Source organism: Globicephala melas, chromosome 19, assembly GCF_963455315.2.
Source record: "Globicephala melas chromosome 19, mGloMel1.2, whole genome shotgun sequence".
NCBI lineage: Eukaryota > Metazoa > Chordata > Mammalia > Artiodactyla > Delphinidae > Globicephala > Globicephala melas.
Window position 1 is genome coordinate 31,775,952 of NC_083332.1, and position 23,309 is coordinate 31,799,260.

Sequence of the window (23,309 nt, forward strand, 5' to 3'; positions counted from 1 at the left end):
CAGCCCAAACCCACCCATATCTAGTTGATTTCTACCTCTTGGAAAGGGCACTGAAAAAAACTAAATTTTGTTCTTGCTTCCTTACTAGTATCTCTGAGATTTTGAGAAAGTCATTTAATTTCTTTTGTGTTCAAATTAATCTCTGTAAGTTATGATATTTGAAACAAATATGGTATAATACAGTGGTTAAGAGCACGGTTTCCATTATGAGGCTCTCTGCCTCTTAATCCCTACCCCATCTTTCAGTAGCCATGTGATCTTGGGCAAGTTATTTCTCTATGCCTTAGTATCCTTAGCTATAAAATGAGGGTAACAGTAGTACATATCTCACAGGGTTGTTTTTAAGATTAATTGAGTTAATATACAGTTGACCCTTGAACAATGCCGGATTAGAGATTACTTGAAAGATCCAAGTATAATTTATAGTCAGTTTTCCATATATGTGATTCTTCCATATTTGTAGTTCTTGATTCCTCCATATCTGTGGTTCCACATCCTTGGATGAAACCAACTGTGAATTATGTAGCACTGTAATATTTATTATTGAAAGAAATCTGCATGTAAGTAGACCCACACAGTCCATGTTGTTCATGTATGTGTCATAATAGGAATAGTGCCTAGAACATAGTAGGGAATAAGTGTTAGCTATTATTATTATATTATGATTTTAAAAACTTATGTGCTTAGGTCTGTTCTATCGTTTTGCAGTTCTGCTGTAAGAATATCTCTCCCATTTGTTACTCCTCTCCATTATCACTATTACCCTATTATTCAGGATTAAATTAATTATTACATGTAAAATGCTTAGAATAGTGCCTGTCACCTAATAAGCACTTGGTAAGTGTTAGCCCTTATTATTGGTTATTATGATTTTTATATAGATGACCTCCAGGTCAGTAAGATCCTTTTCTTGCATTAGTGGTCCTATGCCTTTAATTTCCTCTCCTGTTCTTTAGATTGGTCTTTCTAGGACACTGTTTATATAATGTTGCTCCATTTCGAGACCTTTGATGCCTGAAAGGAAAAAACTAAAAACAGGTTCTTTAATACAGATATCAGATGACTTGCCAAGACCAGTTTTTTAAAAATGGTATTAATGAAAGAGGTAAACGCGAATTTTGAGGCAGTGAAAATTTTGTTTTAGGTACTTAAGGTCGTTGCTTACTAAAATAGTCTCAATATTTTATAGATGAAAAGTATAGGTATATAATGATCAAATTCAGGAGGACTTGCTACTTAGTTATTTTTAGCAAGGGACTAAAACTAAAATTTTATCTTAAAAACAACAGTTGAGTTGAAATAGAATGTGAGGAGTAAAGGTCAGGAATGTTTAGGAGTTTTTTTATGTTAGGAAAATAAATTAATGTATTTATTCAGGTTTAAGTAAGGCAATAATTTAACTACGGCTAGTTATTTTTTTATAGACAGCTCTTTTGTGTTCATTTCAAAATCTTAAGCTTTTTGGAATTTAAATGAAAATAGCTTCATTTCTCAATTTTAAAAATGACATTGTTAGCTTTTTGTTAGAAGAATAATAAGAGACCTTATCTAATTTCTTAAAGAGAAGTCACTTGTTATGGATTCATTTGCATGACCTCCTCTTTAACCCTTTGCTCGTCTTCAGATGTGTTTATGTTTTAAATATTTTAGAGTATCACGGAGAAAAGTATTTTTCTCTGGTAGAAATTGCATTGGACTTTGTTTTTTAATATTGATAGCTACATAAAGCCGTTTAACTACAGTTTTCATTTTCAGATGATTTTTTTAAATCAGGTTTTTACGTATATTTTTTAAAACTTTACTACAGGAAATGGTAGAGTGAGAGTTAATGTGTTACATGGAGGGAAGAACAGTCCATTGGGGGTTAAATTGCAGAGTCTAATGGAATAATAACTGGTAGCACCATCTGCTGGCCTACTTCCTCAGAAGGAGTCAGTATTTTTAACGACATCTCTAATATTCATGCTGATGCATTTTGATGCTTTGTGCATTCATTTCTTTCTGTGCTTTGTTGGAATCTGGCTATCTGCTTACAGCTATTGAGGAAACTCAGCTTTTTAGGACGGGTTTACAGTCTTTTTCATATCTAAATAGAATGAACAGTGGATATAAACTTGCCAAGGCAGAAATGTGTTGATACATCACAATGTGTATTTGTGGAGGGTTGTGCATCTCTTGGTTGCAGCTTGCTAAATAGGCCATTTAGGAATCTTCTTTCAATGCTTTTTTCTTGAGCACTGCCTGGGGTGGTGAAAAAGCAGAGGGCAAGCCTTTGTCTGACGCCAAAAATGTCTTCAGTGAAGAGGCCAAGAGGAAGGGTAAGTGAAAGCCTGAATGAGTGGGAGGAGGAGGGGTTCTTTGGGCTAAAAGGCTAATGGGATTGAATAACCTTCCTTATTACTGGCTGCTGCTGCGGAGTCGTACTGCATCGCCATCTTGAGCTTGTTGCTGTTTTCTCGCGTCTTGGTTATTTGTTATAGCCTGTAGGCCTTAAGGTGGCATTTTAGTAAGCGATTCTAAGCCCTCCCTCCTTTCCCAGTGCTGTAGCACTGCTACGAAACCTTTGATGAGGCAGGTATAGAAAAGATATCCAGTGAAGCACACTGGAACCAGCATGAAAATGTGTTTGGAAATTCCTGGTGGTTTTTTCCCTTGCTGTAGTCAGAGGCATGTTTACGGGTAAGAACGTAACAAAACTGTGATCTAAGAATATGGGATGAATGCGTGTTTAAAGAGAATATTCTTTTTAAAATGCTGTTGATCTGCTTCCTGTGATATTGCTAAAATATTAATAATTTTAACGTAAAACTAGAACTTGTTTTTTTCCAGAATTGCTTGAGCAAAATATTATGATATAGAAAGAGAAAAAAAATCCTCATTTAACTCTTTCACAGAAAAACTAAAACTTTCTCTAATTTTAAGTATGGGAATGTCTGTTGACTAACTAGCTACATTGCTGCATAGATTGCACATTAAAATGATTTAAATGAATTCAGGTTCTCATTCCACTTTCTTATAAAGCAGAGAGGCTTTGTTTTTCTAAAAATCATAATAAACTATGGGGAGTAGTCATTCTAAATTAAAATTGCTATTTAAAATTTATTAATAATTTTCAGAGTTCCGGAATGAAGAGGAAAGAAGAGACTTATTCCAAATGCCCAGAATATTTACATGACTAAATTTGAATTAGCTATATTTATAGGACAAAATTTGAATCAACTAATCAAGAATGCTATGAAAATATCAATGAATCTATATTATCCTCCTTTAACTTTCACTTTTAAAAGCAGTAGTTGAACTTTTTATTTTATACCTACACTAATTTCTAGATCAGCAAAATGTTTTAATTTGTTTGTAGCACTCATATTTGCTTATGTATTTTACTTCTTAAAGTTTAATTCTAAATTTTTGGTTATTTATGTTAATTGTTTAAATGTACTTTGGTATGTTGTATAAAAATTATTTTGATTTCTCTAGCCTCCATCTTCCAAGAAGAGTGATGGTCCTGGGACATATACTAAGTTGCAGAATACCCAGGTGAGGATCATGTCTGAGAAGAAGCAGAGAAAAAAGGTGGAATCAGAAAGCAAGCAAGAAAAGGCTAATCGTATAATATCAGAGGCCATAGCAAAAGCAAAGGAGCGTGGGGAACGCAATATTCCACGAGTAATGAGCCCTGAAAACTTTCCTAGTGCTTCAGTTGAAGGAAAAGAGGAAAAGAAAGGTAGAAGGATGAAATCTAAGCCAAAGGACAAAGAGAGCAAAAAAACAAAAACTTGTTCTAAGTTAAAAGAGAAGACAAAAATTGGGTAAGTTGGTTAAGAATTAAATCTTCTTCCTTTGAAGTTTTTGTAAAGTTCAGTCTGTCTAATCTACTTTTGATTTGCGTATGATGTGTTTACTCCCACTTTGGAGTTTTAAGTTGTTAGATACTGTGTGTATCTTACTGCCTTTTTGAATGAATTAGATAATATTCCAGAATTTACTAAATGTTACTAGTCTATGAACATACTTTTTTGTATATTAATGTTAGTAAAAGGAATTTAAAATAGGAGAACATTTTATATATAAAACAGGAAAAGGAAAAACAAAACAAAACCCATATTGCTGTGCCAGTTCCTAATGTACTTTCTTTATTAAAAAAATGCCTTGAAATTTTTTATAAGATTTCTTTACCTCTTAGTTGTACTTCACTGGGCACCTTATAGTTTGGAAACATGAAATACCATATTTTCTCATAAACCCACAACATTGAACTAAATGGAATGGCAAGAAAACTAAGACCATTTAAATCAACAATAAGCAGCTCTCGGCTCTTACAGACTTCCTCCCTTACAGTCTTTCTGATTTACTTTATGTAATAAAGAGGCCAGGTGAGGATTAATGCTCCAAGAGAATTATAAGGACAAAGAATTGCTTTAGGAGGGTATATTAATCCTAGGTATTTTTATTTGACTACATACCTAATACATTTTCAAAAAATAGAATATAATAAGTGTTATTATTTGTTTTATATGTATGTTTGTTTTGCATGCAAGGGTAAAAATAATCTAAGGCCAACATAGTTTAGAATCGGTTTTGCAGGAATATTTGGTTATTTTTGAAGGCTTTATATGAAATTTTAGATCAAGTATTTAATCTGTTTTAGGAAAAATTCCCTTATTATAAAAATCTTCATTTGCTTATAAAATTATTTATGTATTATACATATATTTAGAACTAACACAGATTTGTAAACAATTCACAGCATTTTCAATGCAGCCACCAAACTGAGTTATATCATTAGGTCCTGATGCCTTTCAGTCCAAACCATTAAATAACATGGGCTCTCTTGCTATAATGGGAAAATAATTAATATTATTGATTTTGCATTTCATTTGCAGACAGCTAAGATAAAATTTGAAAGTTAGATTTCTCCTTTTTTAGTTAAACGTTTTGGTATGAAAGTATCTTATTTTTTCAATATTTTGTCTAGTTTTAATTCAGGAAACCCCATATTTAATCCTTTAATGTATTAAAAGTTACTGTTATTAAAATTTTCCAGTTTTAACTTATACAGAAATACAGGCAGAGTAGTGGTACCATTTGAAAGGGTATTTAAAAATAATGCATAAAATAAGAGAAAATAGGTAGAGAACCCTCAAGAGTTAACAGTAAGTTTAAATTGGTGGGGGGGAGATAACTAGAGGCAAAAGATAACAGAAGTGAACCTGGTTCAAGAAAAAACAATATATAAGGGGAAATTAGAAATAATTAAATTGTAATAGAGAAACATGGATTTTTGAAAAATGTGGATTAATATGTAGGGAATAGTAATACAGTAGAGTATCTGACGTATTCTGTGATATTTGTATTTTTGTTAGAAATAGGTAGATTATTAACAGTAAATTATTTTAATATTGCACAGCATGATCAATTTAGTATTTGGTTTTAGAGATAGCATTCTTGAGAAAAGAGGTGAGAATTGTATTGGAAACATATTTCCATGGCGAGGTATTAAGTAATTGACAGAAAAAAAACTTGCTGAGAGTGGATGACTTTTTGATAGAGGAATTTATAAGTTGCAGGCAAGTAAAAGTGAAGCTTGCCATATATTATTAAGCTGTTGGAGTGAAACAGTTTCTTGATCATCTTTATCAGACAACCAAAGATTATTAACATGTTGGAGGAAAAAGTATGGTTGGAAATGAAATTCATATACAGTCTAGAGTTCTATATTGGTCACTTGAAATATTTCATTACTGTGCTTTCCAATAAGCCACTACATTTTTGAATTGACCATTTTTAATTTTTCAGCGAAGAAGCATCATTTAAATATTAAGTTTACTTGCATCATTTTTTTTTTTTTTTTGCGGCATGCGGGCCTCTCACTGTTGTGGCCTCTCCCGTTGCGGAGCACAGGCTCGACGCGCAGCCTCAGCGGCCATGGCTCATAGGCCCAGCCGCTCCGGGGTATGAGGGATCCTCCCGGACCGGGGCACGAACCTGTGTCCCCTGCATCGGCAGGCGGACTCTCAACCACTGCGCCACCAAGGAAGCCCAACTTGCATCATTTTAATTAATAATATTTCATGATGTATTAAATGTTTTCTTGTAAAGATTTTGTTTTTCTGTGAGTTTTAGAAGAATTGAACTTTTGCTAATATCAGATGATTTATATCAGATAAAATTAAAGAGAGTGAAAAAAAAATTAAATAGAGAGTGTGTGTGTTGGAACTTAACCATGAGCAATGTGAAATATAAATTTCAAAAGTAACTAGATTTGTAGACAATAAGTTATGGTTGATATATAGTCAGAGTTGGTGTTTATTTAATCCACGTATGTGATGTGATATAATCTAGGAATACTAATCTGAAGAAAACCAATACTGCCTTGCCTCTGCTTGCTAGTGTGCTTGAAACCTTTTCAGTTTTTCTGTCACTTTCATAGATTAATTTTTTTTAATACAAGGAATAGAGTGTCCTTTTCAGAGGCTTTAATATAGTCTCATTTAATCTTTACAACAATTCTGTGAGTTAAATTGGGCATGCAGTATGATAATGTGGTTAAGTTCTTTGACTTTGGAACCAGTTGCACTTATTCAAATTCCCCCTTTGTCACAAGCAGTGTGACCTTGGACAAATACTTAACCTCTCCAAATTTTAGTTTCCTCAGACCTAAAATGAGGATAATGATAGCGCTTGCCTTATAGTGTTATTTTGAGGATGAAATGATTTAATAACACTTAAAGCATATAGAACAATACCTGTTAATAATGTTAGCCATTATTTTCTGAAAATATAAATAACATATAGCTATTTAAGGAAAAAGCCAAGGCCAGGAGCCATGCCCCTTCTTTCAAGCCTAAACTCTCACCTATCTGCCTAGGTTCTCTTTCCATTAAGGCCCTGTTCCTAATAAGATGAATTTAAAAATCAAGCAGACAAATGAAAACAAACAGTTGCTACCTGGTAAGAAGGATAATAGGTTAACCTATTAATGTTTTTGTTTTTTTTATATGAGAATGCCTCTGTTTATCAGGTTAGCTAGAGTAGCATTTAGGACAGGTAAATTTTGTTTTGAAATATGCTTGGAGTTTGAAAGGAATTACATGGTTATGTGGAAGAGTGTAAGTTGAAATGGAAATGGCCGGTGTAAAATGAAGAGTGAGGTAGGACTGGAAACAACCTTCTTCTATTTTGATGTTTTTCATGGTCTTGGCAGTCAGGTTCTAACAAGCTGCCTTTCAAGTAGAAGAGCAGGTATTTCTTTAATAATGGTTGGTACGTAATAGATGCTCCATGAATGGGAGGGAATGAATTTTATGGAATGAATGAATGAATGGAAGATTAAATATTAAATGATGCCAAATGGTTGTGTTTGATTTGTTAAATCAAGATTAGAAGTGGCAAGGTAATCCTTCGTTAAATTACAGGGACAAAACTAATGGTTTAGTAATAGTAGAGAGTTAAATTCTAAAATAAATTCATTCTAAGACTTCTGGTAGAATTTTCTTATTTGGCTCTCTTCGGTTTTAGATTATATAATAAAATATCACATGATTTGATTGAAGCATTTTTAGATTTATGTTTTATAACTTTGACATTTAAACTATGTTTCCATGTTGTCAGTTATAATTTACTTCTTGCATTAGATTATCAGACTGACAAGTAGAATGCCTTTGACACTTTAAAATGCTCTTGTGGCCCTGTAAATTTAATCAGTAAAGGTACTTCATGATTAAAAGTAAAAAAATACTTTTTTGTATTATTCATAATTATTCTTTCTGTTTGTTACAAGAATGGGAGTTATCAGGTGCTAGAAGTAGCTTTTCTCTTCAGTTAAAGCAGAAAACATCTAAGTTAGGAAATATCAAATCAAGTTGGAATTAAGGGTGTCATGTTATAAAGAAAAACAGTAAGACATTAAATTAGATCTGAAACTTATATTGTGCCCTTCTTTGCGATAGTCATTCTGAACCCCCAAGAAGGAAGAAGCAAAATAACATTTGTTAATTACCTACCATCATGTGTATACATAGATATGTACATGTGTATTTTTAAACAGAACAAACATGTATGTCCACATGTATGTCTAGAGAGACACATCTAAATAATAATGTAAGGGAAAAATAATGTGAACAAAGTCTGAAGGGAAAATAAGATGAATCATCAGAAATTGGGAATAATCCCTTTATAGTCCATGTTAATAAAGTAACAGATGAGACCCTGATTGCAAGTATTCAAAATAATAAGAATTTAGTATCTGTTTGGATAAAATATAAATGTATTAATTAATTGTTTTTGGCATATGATAAAAAAGCACTTTGAAAAATATATGGTATAAATTTATTATATATATTTTAATTATTAATCATGCCATTAGTAGTCTCTATGTAAGTTCTATAATTTTTAAATGCCAAGAAGATAAAATGTTTTATTGATTTCATTCCTTACGTCTAAACTTAAAGTCAGTGAAAATCTGAAACATATTCATCTGCAGAAAGAATTGATATATACATTATGTATTATTATGAATTTAATTAAGATTTACAGGTCCATTTTTAAGATGTATACCTTTACATAAGATGTATTAGTAAGGTTTATCATTAATAAATGATGTGCTGTTATTTCATTGAATCTAAAATGTCATTGATTATAAGACACACCATTATATGTCAGTAAGAAAGAAAAAAATATATTGCCAGTTAAAACTATGGCATATCTTTGTTTATTAGGTGAATGTTTGTTTCATAGATGTTAACATGTGGGTAAAATGTGTATCTTAGGACACTGAAGTAAAGTATTTGATTTTAATGTTCCTATTTTGTCAGTATTTTCAAGCTTAAATGTCATTTTCTTTTTTAAGAAAGAAGAAATAAGTTTTTTAAAGAATAAAAATTAAACTGTGCTGATAAATATACTGCCTATGATTAATACTTAGCTAATACTTCACCTTAGTGGCTATATGAAACAACTCAGTGAATTAAACTTTTTGAAAAACATGATGTCCAGTCTTAAACAGGAAGTGATTGATTGATTGATTTTACTTTATTTTATTTTATTTTTTGGCTGTGCCACCCGGCATGCGGGATCTTAGTTCCCCGACCAGGGACTGAACCCGTGCCCCCTGCAGTGGAAGCACAGGAGACATAACCACTGGACCACCAGGGAATTTGCTAAACAGGAAGTGATTTATAATCCAAGTTACCAAAAATTTACAATACAATGCTGCTTTCACAAATTTAAGGATTAACTAAAATAACCACTTTAAAACTTGTTTTTTCCAGATGAGTTTAAGCTAGAGTCTTGAATTGAACTTTAAACTGGAGTGATTGCATCAAGTTAAATGTGTTTCTTCTTCTAAAAAACAAAAATACACACACATATATTTGATGGCTTTAAAAATAACCTCAGTGCCTTCCACTGGGCTTGCAAAGAGAAAAAAAATTATAGTGTAAAATAGTATTTTTGCTTGTTTCCTTTACTTATGATGAATTGGATGTATTAATTACAACAAATGGACTAATTGGATAAGATTCATTGTTTGTCTGGATATTGCAGTGAGAGAATCTACAGGGGGCAACTGCGGATTGACACTGTAGGATGCAGCTTGTTACACAGCCTCCATGAGTAACATGTGGGCAGGATTTAGATGAGGGCATAAATTGCATCTGAAAATCAAATATAAACGTCAAGTATAAACACTGAAGTTTTCTAGTGCCTGTACCTGTCAAATGAATTAACATTTCAAATTTATACTTATACTTAGTTTGAAATTGCCCTTGGCTGTCTGAAATAAGTTATGTTTTAATATTTAGTTCATTTATATGCCTGAATATCTGTTGCTGCAGTTCACTAACATTGATAACAGATCCCTTTCATGTTTTAAAAAACAAAACTTGCATAAAGCCTTTATTATTAATACAGTCTGTATTATTTTGTTGCTTTACTCTGTGATATTTCTAAGAATAGCAAACGATCAATTTATTTGTAGAATGTACATATAATGAAATTTTATTTTAGAATTTTATTTTAGTTTAATATAGTAAACTTGTAATTCATGATGGAAGAATGAAATGCTCTTTGGTAATTGGGTATTTTACTGAGCTGAAATTATCTTATTTCTTCTACTTTTGGATCATCTGATTTCCTTCAGATAACATTTATGGCTCTCAGTTGTCATTGTAGAGGCAATAGAAATTTCTGGTTGTTCAAAAGTCAATAAACTTTAACCTTAATGATTTTCTAAAGATAATGTAGTTTCATAATTCTCTTTATTCATTAAACTATATTTATTGATATTAAATATCTATTGACTGGTTGAAGTATAGTGTCATTTTATTTTAAAATCAATAAGATATGTTGGAAATAGTAGAGCAGGAGTAGAGAGACCTTTATTGTCTTTTACTGGACTTGTGATTTTAGCAGTTTGTTCTATCTTTCAGGGCTAAAGTTTCCCTATTAGTTTGGTGGGACCAATGTCTGCCTCACCTATGAGGATCAACAATATTATAGACAAAAGCACTTTGAAATTTTAAGTGTTCTATAAGTATAGAATAGTTTTATTATCCTAAATATTTGTTCCTAGAGTTTTCTTCACTAATTATTTTGAGCCAGTGGTTCCCAAACCTGGTGAGAATTTTTTTACAGTCTGATTGGGATCCCACTTACTAGATCAGAATTCTGGAGTTGGAACCTACAAATTTGGGATTTGGTTTGGTTTTATTAGTTTCTATTTTGAACTAGTCTCACACTTGCAAAAATAGGTCAGAGTTCCTTTAGGCTCTTCACCCAGCTTCCTCAAATGTTAATATCTTATGTAACCTAAGCACAATGATCAAAATCAGGAAGTAAACACTTAACACAATTCTGTTAACTGATTTACAGACCTCATGCAAATTGTGTCAGTTGTTCCATTTTTGGGAGCCAGGATCCAGTTAAGGATCCTGCATTTCATTTTGTTGTCATATCTCCTTACACTCCTCCATTTTGGAATAATTCTTCAGTCTTTGTCTTTAATGACACTTTCAACTTTTTTATTTTATTTTTTATTTATTTATTTTTTTTTGCGGTACGTGGGCCTCTCACTGTTGTGGCCTCTCCTGTTGCGGAGCGCAGGCTCTGGATGCACAGGCTCGGTGGCCATGGCTCACGGGCCCAGCCGCTCCGCGGCATGTGGGATCTTCCCAGACCAGGGCACAAACCCGTGTCCCCTGCATCGGCAGGCGGACTCTCAACCACAGCGCCACCAGGGAAGCCCGACACTTTCAACTTTGAAGCATTCTAGCCAGTTATTTTGTAGAATGTCTCTCAATTTGAGTTTGTCTTATGTTTCTCATCTGGAATCTGTATTTTTAACAAACAAGCTTCTAATGAAGCCTGCCTCACAGATTTAGGAATTACTGATCAATACCAACCAAATGTTTGTTCTTATTTGTAGTTTCACTTATATACCATTTTAGAACATATAATAAACTGATATGACTTCATTGTTTCCAAGAATCAATGTTCTGTGTAAGTAACCATAGTATGTGTATATGTATGTATGTATGTGTGTGTGTGTATAGATATATTGGTTTTTTTTTAACTCAGAATTATGTCAATCAAGAATGAATTCAAGTTTTAGAATCAACTTTTTTCCTACAATGGAAATGTGCCTTTTTGAACAGAATGGGCATATGTAAATATTTTGGATTTCAGAAGTTTAGTAGGAAACTATTACATTTGAAATAGCTCTTACAAAGTTACAATTTGAAAAATATTTTTGCATGGGTTAAGGATAGTTAATGAGTTTATGAAATAAGATGCTACTCCAGGTCTATAGGAAAATATTGGAAGAAAATGCAGAATATATGAAAAATAAGATTTGAGGTCTTTTTAAAAAATTTATTTATTTTTGGTTGCGTTGGGTCTTCGTTGCTGCGCGCGGGCTTTCTCTAGTTGTGGCGAGTGAGTGCTACTCTTCGTTGTGGTGCATGGGCTTCCCATTGTGGTGGCTTCTCTTGTTGCGGAGCACGGGCTCTAGGCAGGCGGGCTTCAGTAGTTATGGCACGCAGGCTCAGTAGTTGTGACTCACAGGCTCTAGAGCACAGCCTCAGTAGTTGTGGCACACAGGCTTAGTTGCTCCACAGCATGTGGGATCTTCCCGGACCAGGGCTCGAACCCGTGTCCCCTGCATTAGCAGGCAGATTCTTAACTACTGCGCCACCAGGGAAGTCCCTCTTTTTTTGTTTTAAGTACAATTTTCAAATAATATAATGAAGGTTTATCTAAGGTATTATAGGAAACGTTTATATCTAACCTACCCACCTCTACCAAAAAGGGTGAGTGTTTAAGATTGCTTTGGTAGAACCTAGTATTTAGGCAATGTTTATTTATAAAAATATTGTTTAAGCAGCTTAGTCCACTGTCCTTAGAGAGTTTTCATTTAATTACTTTATACTACTAGAAAGGAAAAGTACAACCTCTTCATAGTCATAAATACAAAAAATTAAACATCTCTGCTCCTGATTTCATTGAAGTTTTATCAGTAGGATTTGAGTCTTGAAGCAGCCACACAGATACCATATCAGAATATGTATACAGAATTTATTTAGCTTACCAGACACTGAGAAAATTCCTTTTTAATCAGTATATTGATGGGTTTTAACAAACCTTGATCTGTATTTCATAGGAAATTGTTATCTAAGTAACTGAACTTTCCTGTCACTAGTGTTATCCTCATCTGCAAACTAGTCTAAAATATGCATTTAGGTTTGGAGATGGATAGCAAATGGGGGAGTGCATGAAAACTTTTTTACCAATCATTTTACTTTGAGTTATCCCTTACCTTGCCACTGAAAATCATCTGCACAAGTACTTCAGGTTATATTAAATAACCACAAGTAGCATAATGGTTACCCTAAGGAGGAGGTTGTTACTTGAAGAGAAAGCATGACAGGAGACTTCTGGGAAACCAGTAATGTCTTGTTTCTTGATCTAGGATCTGGCTATGTATTTATGTTCAGTTTGAGAAAATTCACTGAGCTGTATGTACTCTTTTGATGTGTGCACGTTTCTGAATTTACATTATACTGTAATATTAGTACACTATTAGTTTAGGAGAAGTGAGGGATTGCATTTGGGGCCATTTTGAGATTTTAATGTCTGAGATATCCATACTGATGTGTCCAATAAACAGTTGGTTTATTGAATGAATCTGAAATTTGGGGAACGGTCTGAACTGGAGATACGAGATTTGAAAATCTTCAACTTCTAAGTGGTTGTTAAGAATAGATTAAATTAAATTTCCTGGAATAATATATAGAGAGGGAAGAAGGCTGAAGACAGAAATTTGAGAAATACCAAAGTTTAAGGGACTGGCAGAACAAACTGAATCTTGCTGAAAATCAACATACTAAGAGAAGAAGAGCCAAAGAAGTTTAGTGAGAACCAGAAGAATGTTGTGTCATGAATCCAAGGGTGCAGATAAGGAAAAAGTGATTAGTTATGTGTTGGTAGATAAAATTTTTAGAATTTCCGTCGGATTTGGCATCACAGGGGTCATTTGTGGCCTTAGACATTAGGAGTTCAGAAACATATTAGGAGTTTAGTGAGGCATATTTAATTTCTATTTCAATTCTTACTATGGTATGACTTTAAACAAGTAATTTAATTTCTCTAAGCCTAATTTCCTCTTCTTATAAAATTTGCCTGTCAGAGTTGTATGACCATGAAGTGAGAGAACACATATAAAACCAGCAGAGGCTGACCCAGTAAACACTGAATAAATGGAAGCTATGAATATGAAAAGTAGTTTTAAGACTTCAGATTATAGTGGGTTGAAGAATGAAAGAAACGGTATAGATGACTTCTTTGAGAACTGTGGATAAGGAGGAGGACCATCATGTGGTATCTAATAGTAGATATGACCTCAAGGGAGATTTTTATTTTAGTAGGGAAACCAGAGTAAAGGAAAAGGGACCAGAAGACTGAGGAAATGACCATTGAAAGCAGGGAGAGGGAATAGCGTATAACTATGGTTGGTTCCTTAATGTTGTTTCAGAGTATCTTTTTGTACTTCCTCTGATTTCCCGGTTCCAACATAAGCTATATGTTTGCTCGTATTTATTTCACATACTCAGAAAAGTGCAAGTGAGATACCAAGTAAGAGTTACCATTATACTGTTGAAGGTGGCGATCAAACCAATATGAGAATACCCTGGGGATAAATCATTCTAGGATTTTTTTCTCACCTCTCATCATCCAGTCAATAACCAAGTCCTGTTGTTTCTGCTTCCAAAATGAAAAATTGTATCTTTCTTTCCCTCTTCACCCATACTACCATGGCCCTATATTTCACTCTTCATCTCTCTCACCTGAATTGTCAGTCTTATCGCTGGTTTCCCTGACTTGCATTTCACTTCCTTCTGGTTGCATTGCTCCCTTGTTTAAAATTCTTTTTTTCCCCCAATTTTATTGCGATGTAATTGACATATCACAGTGTCTTAGATTAAGGTATACAACATAATGATTTGTTGTGTGTATATATTGTGAAACTATTACCACAATAAGTTTAGTTAACATCTTATCACCTCACATAGTTATATATTTTTTTCTTGTGATGAGAACTTTTTAAGATGTACTCAGCAACTTTCAAATATATAATTCAGTATTATTAACTATAGTCACCATGCTGTTTACATCCCTAGAATGTTTAAAATTCTTACATCTTCCAATTGGTTTATTTTTTTCATTCATTCAAAAATATCTCAGTGCCATTTGTTGTCAGTCGTGAACTAGACAGATTTCTTTTAAATTCCTGCCATGTGGAGCTTAAAGCTGAGCTTAAACTAAAACATTAAGTCCTTGCATGTAATATAAGGTCTTCTGTGATCTTGACCCATCTCCTCCTGTAGTACTTTGTGTGTTACTGACATGCTCTTATCATTGCTTATTCTCATTCTTCTGCAATGTACCCTGCCTTTTCTTTTCATTACTTGTTGGACTCTCTTTCATCATTCAGTTCCCTATCTCAAACTTTACCTTTTCTGTAAAGCCTCCTTTACTCTTCAGTAAACATAAGGATTTCTCCCTTTGTCTTCACATTACATCTTGTGCTAACTTCCTCTTTAGCATTTTAGCTGGGATCATATTCTAACAATGATGTGTTAAGGTTGGGAACCATGTCCACTCTATCTTCAAATCCTAGAACCTAGGAAAGTGCCTGGCATATCACAGTTAGATATAGTTATACAGTTAGATTAGTTGAGAAATTACTGTGTGTTAAAGGCTGTGCTCAGACATGTATTATCCCATTTAATTCTCAACAACAATAGAACTAACTATTGTAATATCCCTATTTCACAGGCAAGGAAGCTATCAAATAATTTGCCTAGTGTCCCACAGATAGGTAAATGATGAAATCAAGCTTTAAATCTTTGAAACTACGATTTCAAAGTGCATGCTCTTAACCTTCAAGTTCTGCAACATTAGTAAATAATTATTGAAAAAAATTTTGATATATTTCTGATATATCATACCTGAAAGTAAATATTTGGGGAGTTTTCTATGTTTGAAATACAGAAATCTAAGGTAGAATTTTCCAGGGACTTCCCTGGCAGTCCAGTGGTTAAAACTTCACCTTCCAGTGCACAGGGTGCAGGGTCAATCCCTGGTCGGGAACTAAGATCCCACATGCCTCGGGGCCAAAAAACCAAAACATAAAACAGAATCAGTATTGTAACAAGTTCAATAAAGACTTTAAAAAAATGGTCCACATTAAAAAAAATCTTTAAAAAAAAAATAAAATAGAATTTTCCTGATGGCGCTTGACAATCATTCCATCTCATCTGTTGAACCAGATGTGGAAATGTGGGATGTACTTCTATCTTTGATCAGGAAAAAACATAGAAAACACATTTTTTTTTTAGACATTTAGTCAGTGTGTGTTAACATACATATATATACATGTATATATTAGAGAATGTAAACATGTACATACTATAGAAATATAAAAAAATAAAAGAAAGTTCTTACTCTTTAGGAACATACAGTATAGCTAAGAAAAGCCTTAACGTAAGTGAAATAATCAAAGAACAATCAATTGGTAAAGTGTTTTAAGTAAGGTGGAAACTACTATAGGGTAGAAAGAAGTATAGAGGCTTTTGGAGAATAGGCGGGATTCAAAGGAATTGAGCGGAATTTGAAATAAATAGGTAGAAGGAAAAAAATCCCTCATTCCAAACCTACAAGATAATAAAATAAATGGATTACTTTAATTATTAAATAGTTATATCACCTGATATTTTTCTTATGAAAAATAATCTTGAGCCTAAAGAAACAAGTGATAGAATTTGTCTGCCTTTCTTTGCTTAGAAATATGTTAACTGTAGTACTGGTTTGTATTTGTTCCATTGGAATAGAGTTTATCATGTGAAAATGTCATTATGGATTTCATGATAAATAGCATCTTTGGTTGGACATTCAAGTGATATAAAATGGAAAAAAGTTTATCATGGGAATCTTAGTTTGCCCCAAAATGGAAAAGTACAAAGAGATCTTACTGTTTGCTCTCTTTCTCTTGAAACAGCAAACTCATTATTACATTGGGTAAGAAACAAAAAAGAAAGAATGAGTCTTCAGATGAAATATCTGATGCAGAGCAGGTGCCACAGCATGCATTCAAAGAGGAAGACTCTCAAGTGAGTATTAAAATTTTTTCTGAGAAATGAAGCACTGGCAGAATTATTTAGATAGCATAATATTGTTTTATGGGTATTTATACTATAGTTTAGTGGTAAAAATACATTTTATTGTATGGTAGAACTTGTATGACAGCATTATTACAATATGGTCCTAGTAGTATTCCCATAGAATGTTAGACCTGGGAGGAAACTTACACATCCTCTCCAAACCCTCTCAGTTTTCAGATAATGAAACTGAAGCCCAGAGAGTTTAAGTAACAGTCCAAAGTCCCTCGTGGCTTTTAACATGGAGAAGTATCCAGTGATATTATCCTATACTTATAGAGTACTTTTGAATGAATTTAATGCTGGAGATATTAATTTTAAAAGTCACATACAAATGATAAAGCAAATGGGTTGAATCATTCCTAGAAATAATTCCTTTGGTCTGCTTCTATTGAAGAAAAGATAAACAACTATATTAAAAATCCCCTAATGTAGACAAAAATACTGTGCATTTTCCTTTTTCTTTCTTTTTGTTTTTGAATAGCTATATATTCAAAATAACCTTGTGAAGTTAAAAAACTATATATATAAATATATATATATATAGTGAAGGTCATAATAATTCAGGCCACCCTCTGCTTTCTAATAATTAAAGTACAACTATAGGCCGTAGGGGTGGTGGCATTTGTTGCATTATGGGGCCAGAAAGCCCCTGAATGGCCTTTCTTCTTCCTTATGCAGCTTCTTATCCAATGGGAGAGTAGTGGCTCAAGGCTCCTGGGCTGCTGCAAGAGTTGAGGTAAGGGCAGTGACTAAAGCTCCTAATATTATATGGCCTGGCTTTTTCTTCATATGTTATCCTTAACTTAGGCAAACTTATAATTATTCAACATGAGAAAATTAAGTTAAATTTTTACTAAAATAATGCTGGCCATTTTTCCATTATGTAATTAACAAACAATGAAATGGTAGAATAGGTTAACATGCACATTTTTTCCATACTTTTCACTGTAGTTAATTAGGTTGCTTTGACAGATGTGTTGCTTTAACACAAAAAATTTAATGGGGAAGGAAAAAAGAATTTTCTCGTAAACAATTATAAATCTATATTATTGATATATTTAAATATATTACTATATAAATGCTGTATAAATATATAAAAGTAGCTTTCAACCACAATGGATTGTCAAAATTTGAAGGCTTGAAAAGTAATGTAAGGTTTAGAGTCAGGTGGAAATCTGAAAACATGATTATCATACTTAATTTTTTACCTAATAGAGAGTAATGCAGTAGTCTAACTATATTTAGAGACTTAAGTTATTTTAAAAAGCCCCTATAGCACATTTTATTAGGATTATTATAGGAAACAAGTGATATCATAACGAACTATTCAGTCATTTAAAAGCATAATGTTTCTGACCTCTCATGTGAAGTGCTGTTGACTGATCTATTAAAGCCTTTAAGACATAAGAAGAATAAAGCTAGAAAAAGGAAATATGAAGAAAGAATTTGTCACTGTTTTAAATTGTCCTTCGAAAAACATTATGAAGAAAGAAAGCCAAAAATATCCACATTAGCCTAAAATGCGGACATTCAAATTAGCTTTGTATTTTTAAAGTAGTAGAACTATTGTATGACAGAGAAAGTTAATTGGTGAGAGTGGTACCTTACTTGGCTTTGCCTAATATGTAACTGTATGCTCTAGTGGAATGTAAGTTATGATGAAATCAGCTCATAGAGTTGAAAAACTCAGAGTTTGTTTAATTACTCAGAGACAGATAAAGTCTTCATAGAATGAGGGAGCAGTTTACAGTAAGTAGCTCTCATTCTGTCTTGTGAAAAATTACCTGAATGTGCACTTTTGTGAGTTGAAAGGATTCTTTCAGGCCACTTGTTTACTACTTACTAAGAACTGTGTGGCATTTCAAAGTTCCAGTAGATGCCTAAGTGACCAGAAAGGAAACTTTAATGCTGAAATCATCTACAGAATCCTCTAAAAGTGTACTGAATTATTCCCAAACTTCATTATTTAAAAGATTTGTGCCTAGTGAGACATAACATTGGTTATATAGGTTATTGTTAGAATAATAAATATCATGAATGGTTATTAATTTAAACTGTTCTTGAGCATTAAGAACTATATGACTCCTGTAATCGAACTCCAAACATTCCTTTAGCCTAGTATTAGATTCGAGATCCATAGAATTTTCCCTCCCAGGGAATAATAAATATTTCATATCTTTTCCAAAATAGGATGTGGGAAAATTGGGTTTCTTAAGAAGTCCTTTTTTATAACTTTTGTATGCCACCTTCCTGTCTCCCATAATGACAAAATTGTTACCTTGAGTTTTGAAAATGTAAATATCTTCATGGCTAAGAGATGGTGACCCATCCTAATTGAGGCATGGAATTTTTCTACTACATTTGGCTGAGCTACCTCACCACAGTAGTGCCTTTCTTTCTCTCAATATTCCACTACTCTCAAGAGAAAGAGGCACTGCATCCTTTCTGGATGCAAATAACAGTGTGTACCCACACTGCTGCACTGATTCAGTTTTGTCATGGCAACGGAAGTATGAAAGACCTCCCAAATTGAAGACATTGGCAGAAACCAAAAGGAGAACACATGGGTTATTCTTTTGGTTGCATCTGGGGGGAATGTCATGGGAGTTACTAAATACACAGAAGAATAGTAAAAGGAAGAAGGAATGTTGAGCAGTAGAACAGTTGGCTGAGATGCCTCCATCCACGAGATTCTAGGGAGGTGAGCAAAAGCAAAACCTAAGTCCTTTGGGATTTTCAAGCCATTGTGAGATTTGTCTTTATAGTGGGAACATCAAATATTTGATATTTAGGGAGGTAAGTAAAGCCATGCGCATTTGATACCTGATTTTAAATCATTCAGATTATTATTAAAATTACGTTGCTACACATAATACTATCTGAAAAGCTTACCTCTGTTTTTATGATAGTGGTGTTCTTTATTTTTAAGGGAAGCTAGTAAAGGTAGTAAAACACTGGTTCCTCCATTCACGTTTAATTTTTTGGTAGATTTCATACTTTATTTTCTGTATCTTTTTTAAAACATTTAATATTATTTTGGGTTTTTTAAAATCTGTTTTAAACACAAGTTCATGGGTTTTGTGTCAAATATTATTTAATTTCTTCTTTTAGTTTATGCCCCTGATTAATTATTTAACCAACATTCATCTGATATGTACTTTTTAGGTTTGGGGGCAAAAACTGTGAAAGTATTAATAGTTTAAAATATGTTTCCCAAGCTGTGAAATAGTTAAGTAAAAAGAAACCTTTTTATTCTTAACAATTTCTAAAGAAAAGTAATAAAGGTATTATTATTAATCATTGTTATTTGACACTTTACGAAGTAAAACTAAAGGTTGTAAACCTTTGGCAAAGGGCAAATTATAATCTTCCTTTAATTAAAAGGAAAAATTAGAAAAGATGAATGTTGAATACAGTTTTGAAAATTTAATGTACAAAATTGCCACACTAGAAATAATTTTTTTTCCTTTAATATAATCATATATATGCTCCTTATCGTTCATTACAGAAAAGAAGATCAAATCGACAAATTAAAAGAAAAAAATATGCAGAAGATGCAGAAGGGAAACAATCTGAAGAAGAGGTTAAAGGCTCTATAAAAATAAAAAAGCATTCAGCTCCTTTACCTGGTGAACAGCCTTTACAGTTATTTGTGGTAAGACAGATTTTGAATTATGACAAAAAACATTTTAAACCCATGTAAATTTTAAAAAATATCTTCATTATCTTTCTTCCTAAAACCTGCTCCAGCTTTTCCTCCTAGATTCCGTACTGTAGTTAATAGAACCATTAGTTATTCAGATCAGAAACCTAGGGATTTGTTCTCTCTTTTTTTTATCTTTGCTTCTTCATCCAATTTTTTACATTTTTCACCTCCTAGATATATATTCCTAAAACTCCTCCAAGCTCTATCCTTCTCGCAATATATTTCTAAGTTACAAGCCTAATCACAGTACTTTTCCACTGAAAACTCCTCTAATGGTGTCCTAAGTCAGAAAAAAATGAAAATACACTTTTCAGCATAACTTATAAAGCCTTTTGTATGGATTTTCTCGCCTTATGTCCTTCCACTTCTCTCCACTCAGTCTTCTGGTTTTATGAACATAGTTGTCTAAATGCCATGTTTTGACACCTTTGTGTTTTTGCATATGCATTTTCCTCTTTGTAAAGTTCTTTCACTCTCCCTTGTCTGGGTTGTAAACCAACCACTCACCTGCCAGCTGAGGGATCTGGCACCTTAAACAAGAACTTATCTTCTCTATGCCTGAGCTTCCTAATCTGCAAAATGGAGATAGTACCTACTTTATAGTGTATTTGCAAGGATTAAATTAGTTAATATATGTAAAATGGTTAGAATAGTGCCTAACACATTAAAAAGCACCATATGTTTACTATGATGATGATGCCAATGATGACGAGGACAGTATTGATATTTTTCATTTTCGTATTCCTAACATTTAACATGGTCCCTGGAACGTGTTAAATAAATGTTTGTTGAATTTTAGTATATTCATAAACAGTGGCAACTAAAGTGTTTTCAGAATGTGTCATTATACATTTTTCTTCCCTCACATAGGAGAATCCGAGTGAAGAAGATGCTGCAATTGTGGACAAAATACTATCTTCTAGAATTATAAAAAAGGAAGTAAGTAATGATATATTACATTTTACACTTTATATTCCGTGGCCTGATCATAAAAGTCATAATTATTGAATTTATTTTCTTAGATATCACCTGGAGTGATGATTGATACAGAAGAATTTTTTGTAAAATACAAGAATTAGTAAGTATTTGAGTTAGAAAAATAAGAGAAAGGTGTTTAAATATGAATTAATATTTTAAGTATATTAAGTTAAATTATGATTTTAATTTTATCTGCATTTTAAAATATTTTTTTACTTATTATTTCATAAACTTAAAAATTATTAAAAAGCGAAAAGATTTTGAAAACATTTCATGTTAAAATTGAGTGTTTTATTTTTTTCCCAGAAAACATTACTTATAAACATCAAAATGCAGTAATATTTATACATTACACTTTTACAAATTACAGACATTATCCATCATATTTATATTGTCAAACTTTTCAGATTTTGTTCAACTTTTTCTAACATTTTGGTGAAGGGAGGTATTTTAAATAACATTGGTTTCAAAACAAGTTAGCTTTCTGATCATGACAAAATGATTATAATGAAGAAATAAACTAAAAGTCATATTTTGTTACCCTTATGATTCAGTTTACCATTCTGCTTCCATATGGCAAATTGCAGACCTTTAGATCACAGTGGCTTTATTTTAGTAATTATATGGAGTCTATTGACATTAAATGAAATGATGAACTACCTATTTGTAAAGTTGAAGATAATATTTTGTTTTAGAGGCTGTGATTAAAAATAAATCTATAAAAACTCAAAACATCGTTTTCTATATCATTCTAATATATTGCTTTTATAAAAATTTTAGCTCCTATCTTCACTGTGAGTGGGCCACAGAACAGCAGCTTCTGAAAGATAAAAGGATCCAGCAGAAAATCAAACGATTCAAATTGAGACAAGCACAAAGAGCACATTTTTTTGCAGACGTAAGGAAAAAAAAAAGACTATTATGTGTTGAACTCTGAACACATGTAGTATTATGTATCAAAAATTTAAGTATTATTAATTTTAATTCTTAGGCTTCCTCTTACGATATTTGAAAATAAATGCTATCTACATATTTTTTCTTTCCCTAAATTTAGCTTGGAAAATAGCTAAAACAGGAACAGTGATAATTCAGAATGGTAGCTAACTCTTGTATTTTTAAATTAGCATATATTTCAATACTTTTTACAGTTGAATGTGAGTGTGTTAATATCTTAAAGTATTTTATCAGTAGAGTTCTTCAAGAAATGGAAATGGTAGCATAGCAAATAAATGGAAAAGAAGATTTTCCAGTATGTGAAATATATTGCATATTTTCTGTATCATCTTTGTGTATGCATGAACAGAACCTCATTGGAAAAATTCATTAACCTTTCCAGGCCTCACTAAAAAGTCCGATGTCCTTTCCTGCTCTAAATTTTTTTTTCATTTTTCTTTTAATAGACTAGAATTTTTTAATTTTACTTTTTATTTTTTTAAGTTTTTTGCTGCATAGCACAGCATGTGGGATCTTAGTTCCCTGACCAGGGATCGAACCTGCACCCCCTTCATTTGAAGCGCGGAGTCTTAACCACTGGACCACCAGAGAAGTCCCTTAATAGACTTTTTTAGAGCAGTTTTAGATTCATGTAAATTTTTTTAACTTTTTATTTGAAAAATTTAGTACAACAAATTCCCACATATATTTTAACTAGATTCCGTAAATGTTAACATTTTACCATGTTTGCTTTGTCATTAACATAAATTCTCCTTTTGTCACTATGCACCCCTCTCTCTTTCTGCCTCTGCCTTTCTCCCATGCACATACATTTTTTTCTAAACCATTTGAAAATTAAGTCTCAATTTCAGTATTTTCTAGAAACAGTCTTACATAATAATAGTATAATTAACATTGATGTAGTACTGTTATCTCACCTATAGACTTTATTCATACTTCACTAATTGTTCCACTAG

The 23,309-nt window shown here is 32.6% G+C and overlaps 1 protein-coding gene across 6 annotated transcripts in view; it reads left to right on the forward strand.

Annotated features, from left to right (window-relative positions):
- Positions 1-23,309, forward strand: part of CHD9 (chromodomain helicase DNA binding protein 9) — a 244,924-nt gene that overhangs the window by 124,216 nt on the left and 97,399 nt on the right. For 3 of the 6 annotated variants that reach the window (XM_060289805.2, XM_070044370.1, XM_030832973.3), the window contains 6 exons: positions 3,478-3,809; positions 16,553-16,664; positions 20,224-20,370; positions 21,292-21,360; positions 21,444-21,499; positions 22,180-22,297. In XM_060289805.2, coding sequence (XP_060145788.1) covers positions 3,478-3,809; positions 16,553-16,664; positions 20,224-20,370; positions 21,292-21,360; positions 21,444-21,499; positions 22,180-22,297 — 834 coding nt within the window. Of the gene's footprint in view, positions 1-1,954; positions 2,319-2,443; positions 2,680-3,477; positions 3,810-16,552; positions 16,665-20,223; positions 20,371-21,291; positions 21,361-21,443; positions 21,500-22,179; positions 22,298-23,309 lie in introns of those variants that run through there. The other 3 variants (XM_030832985.2, XM_030832986.2, XM_030832987.2) reach the window with 2 other exon arrangements.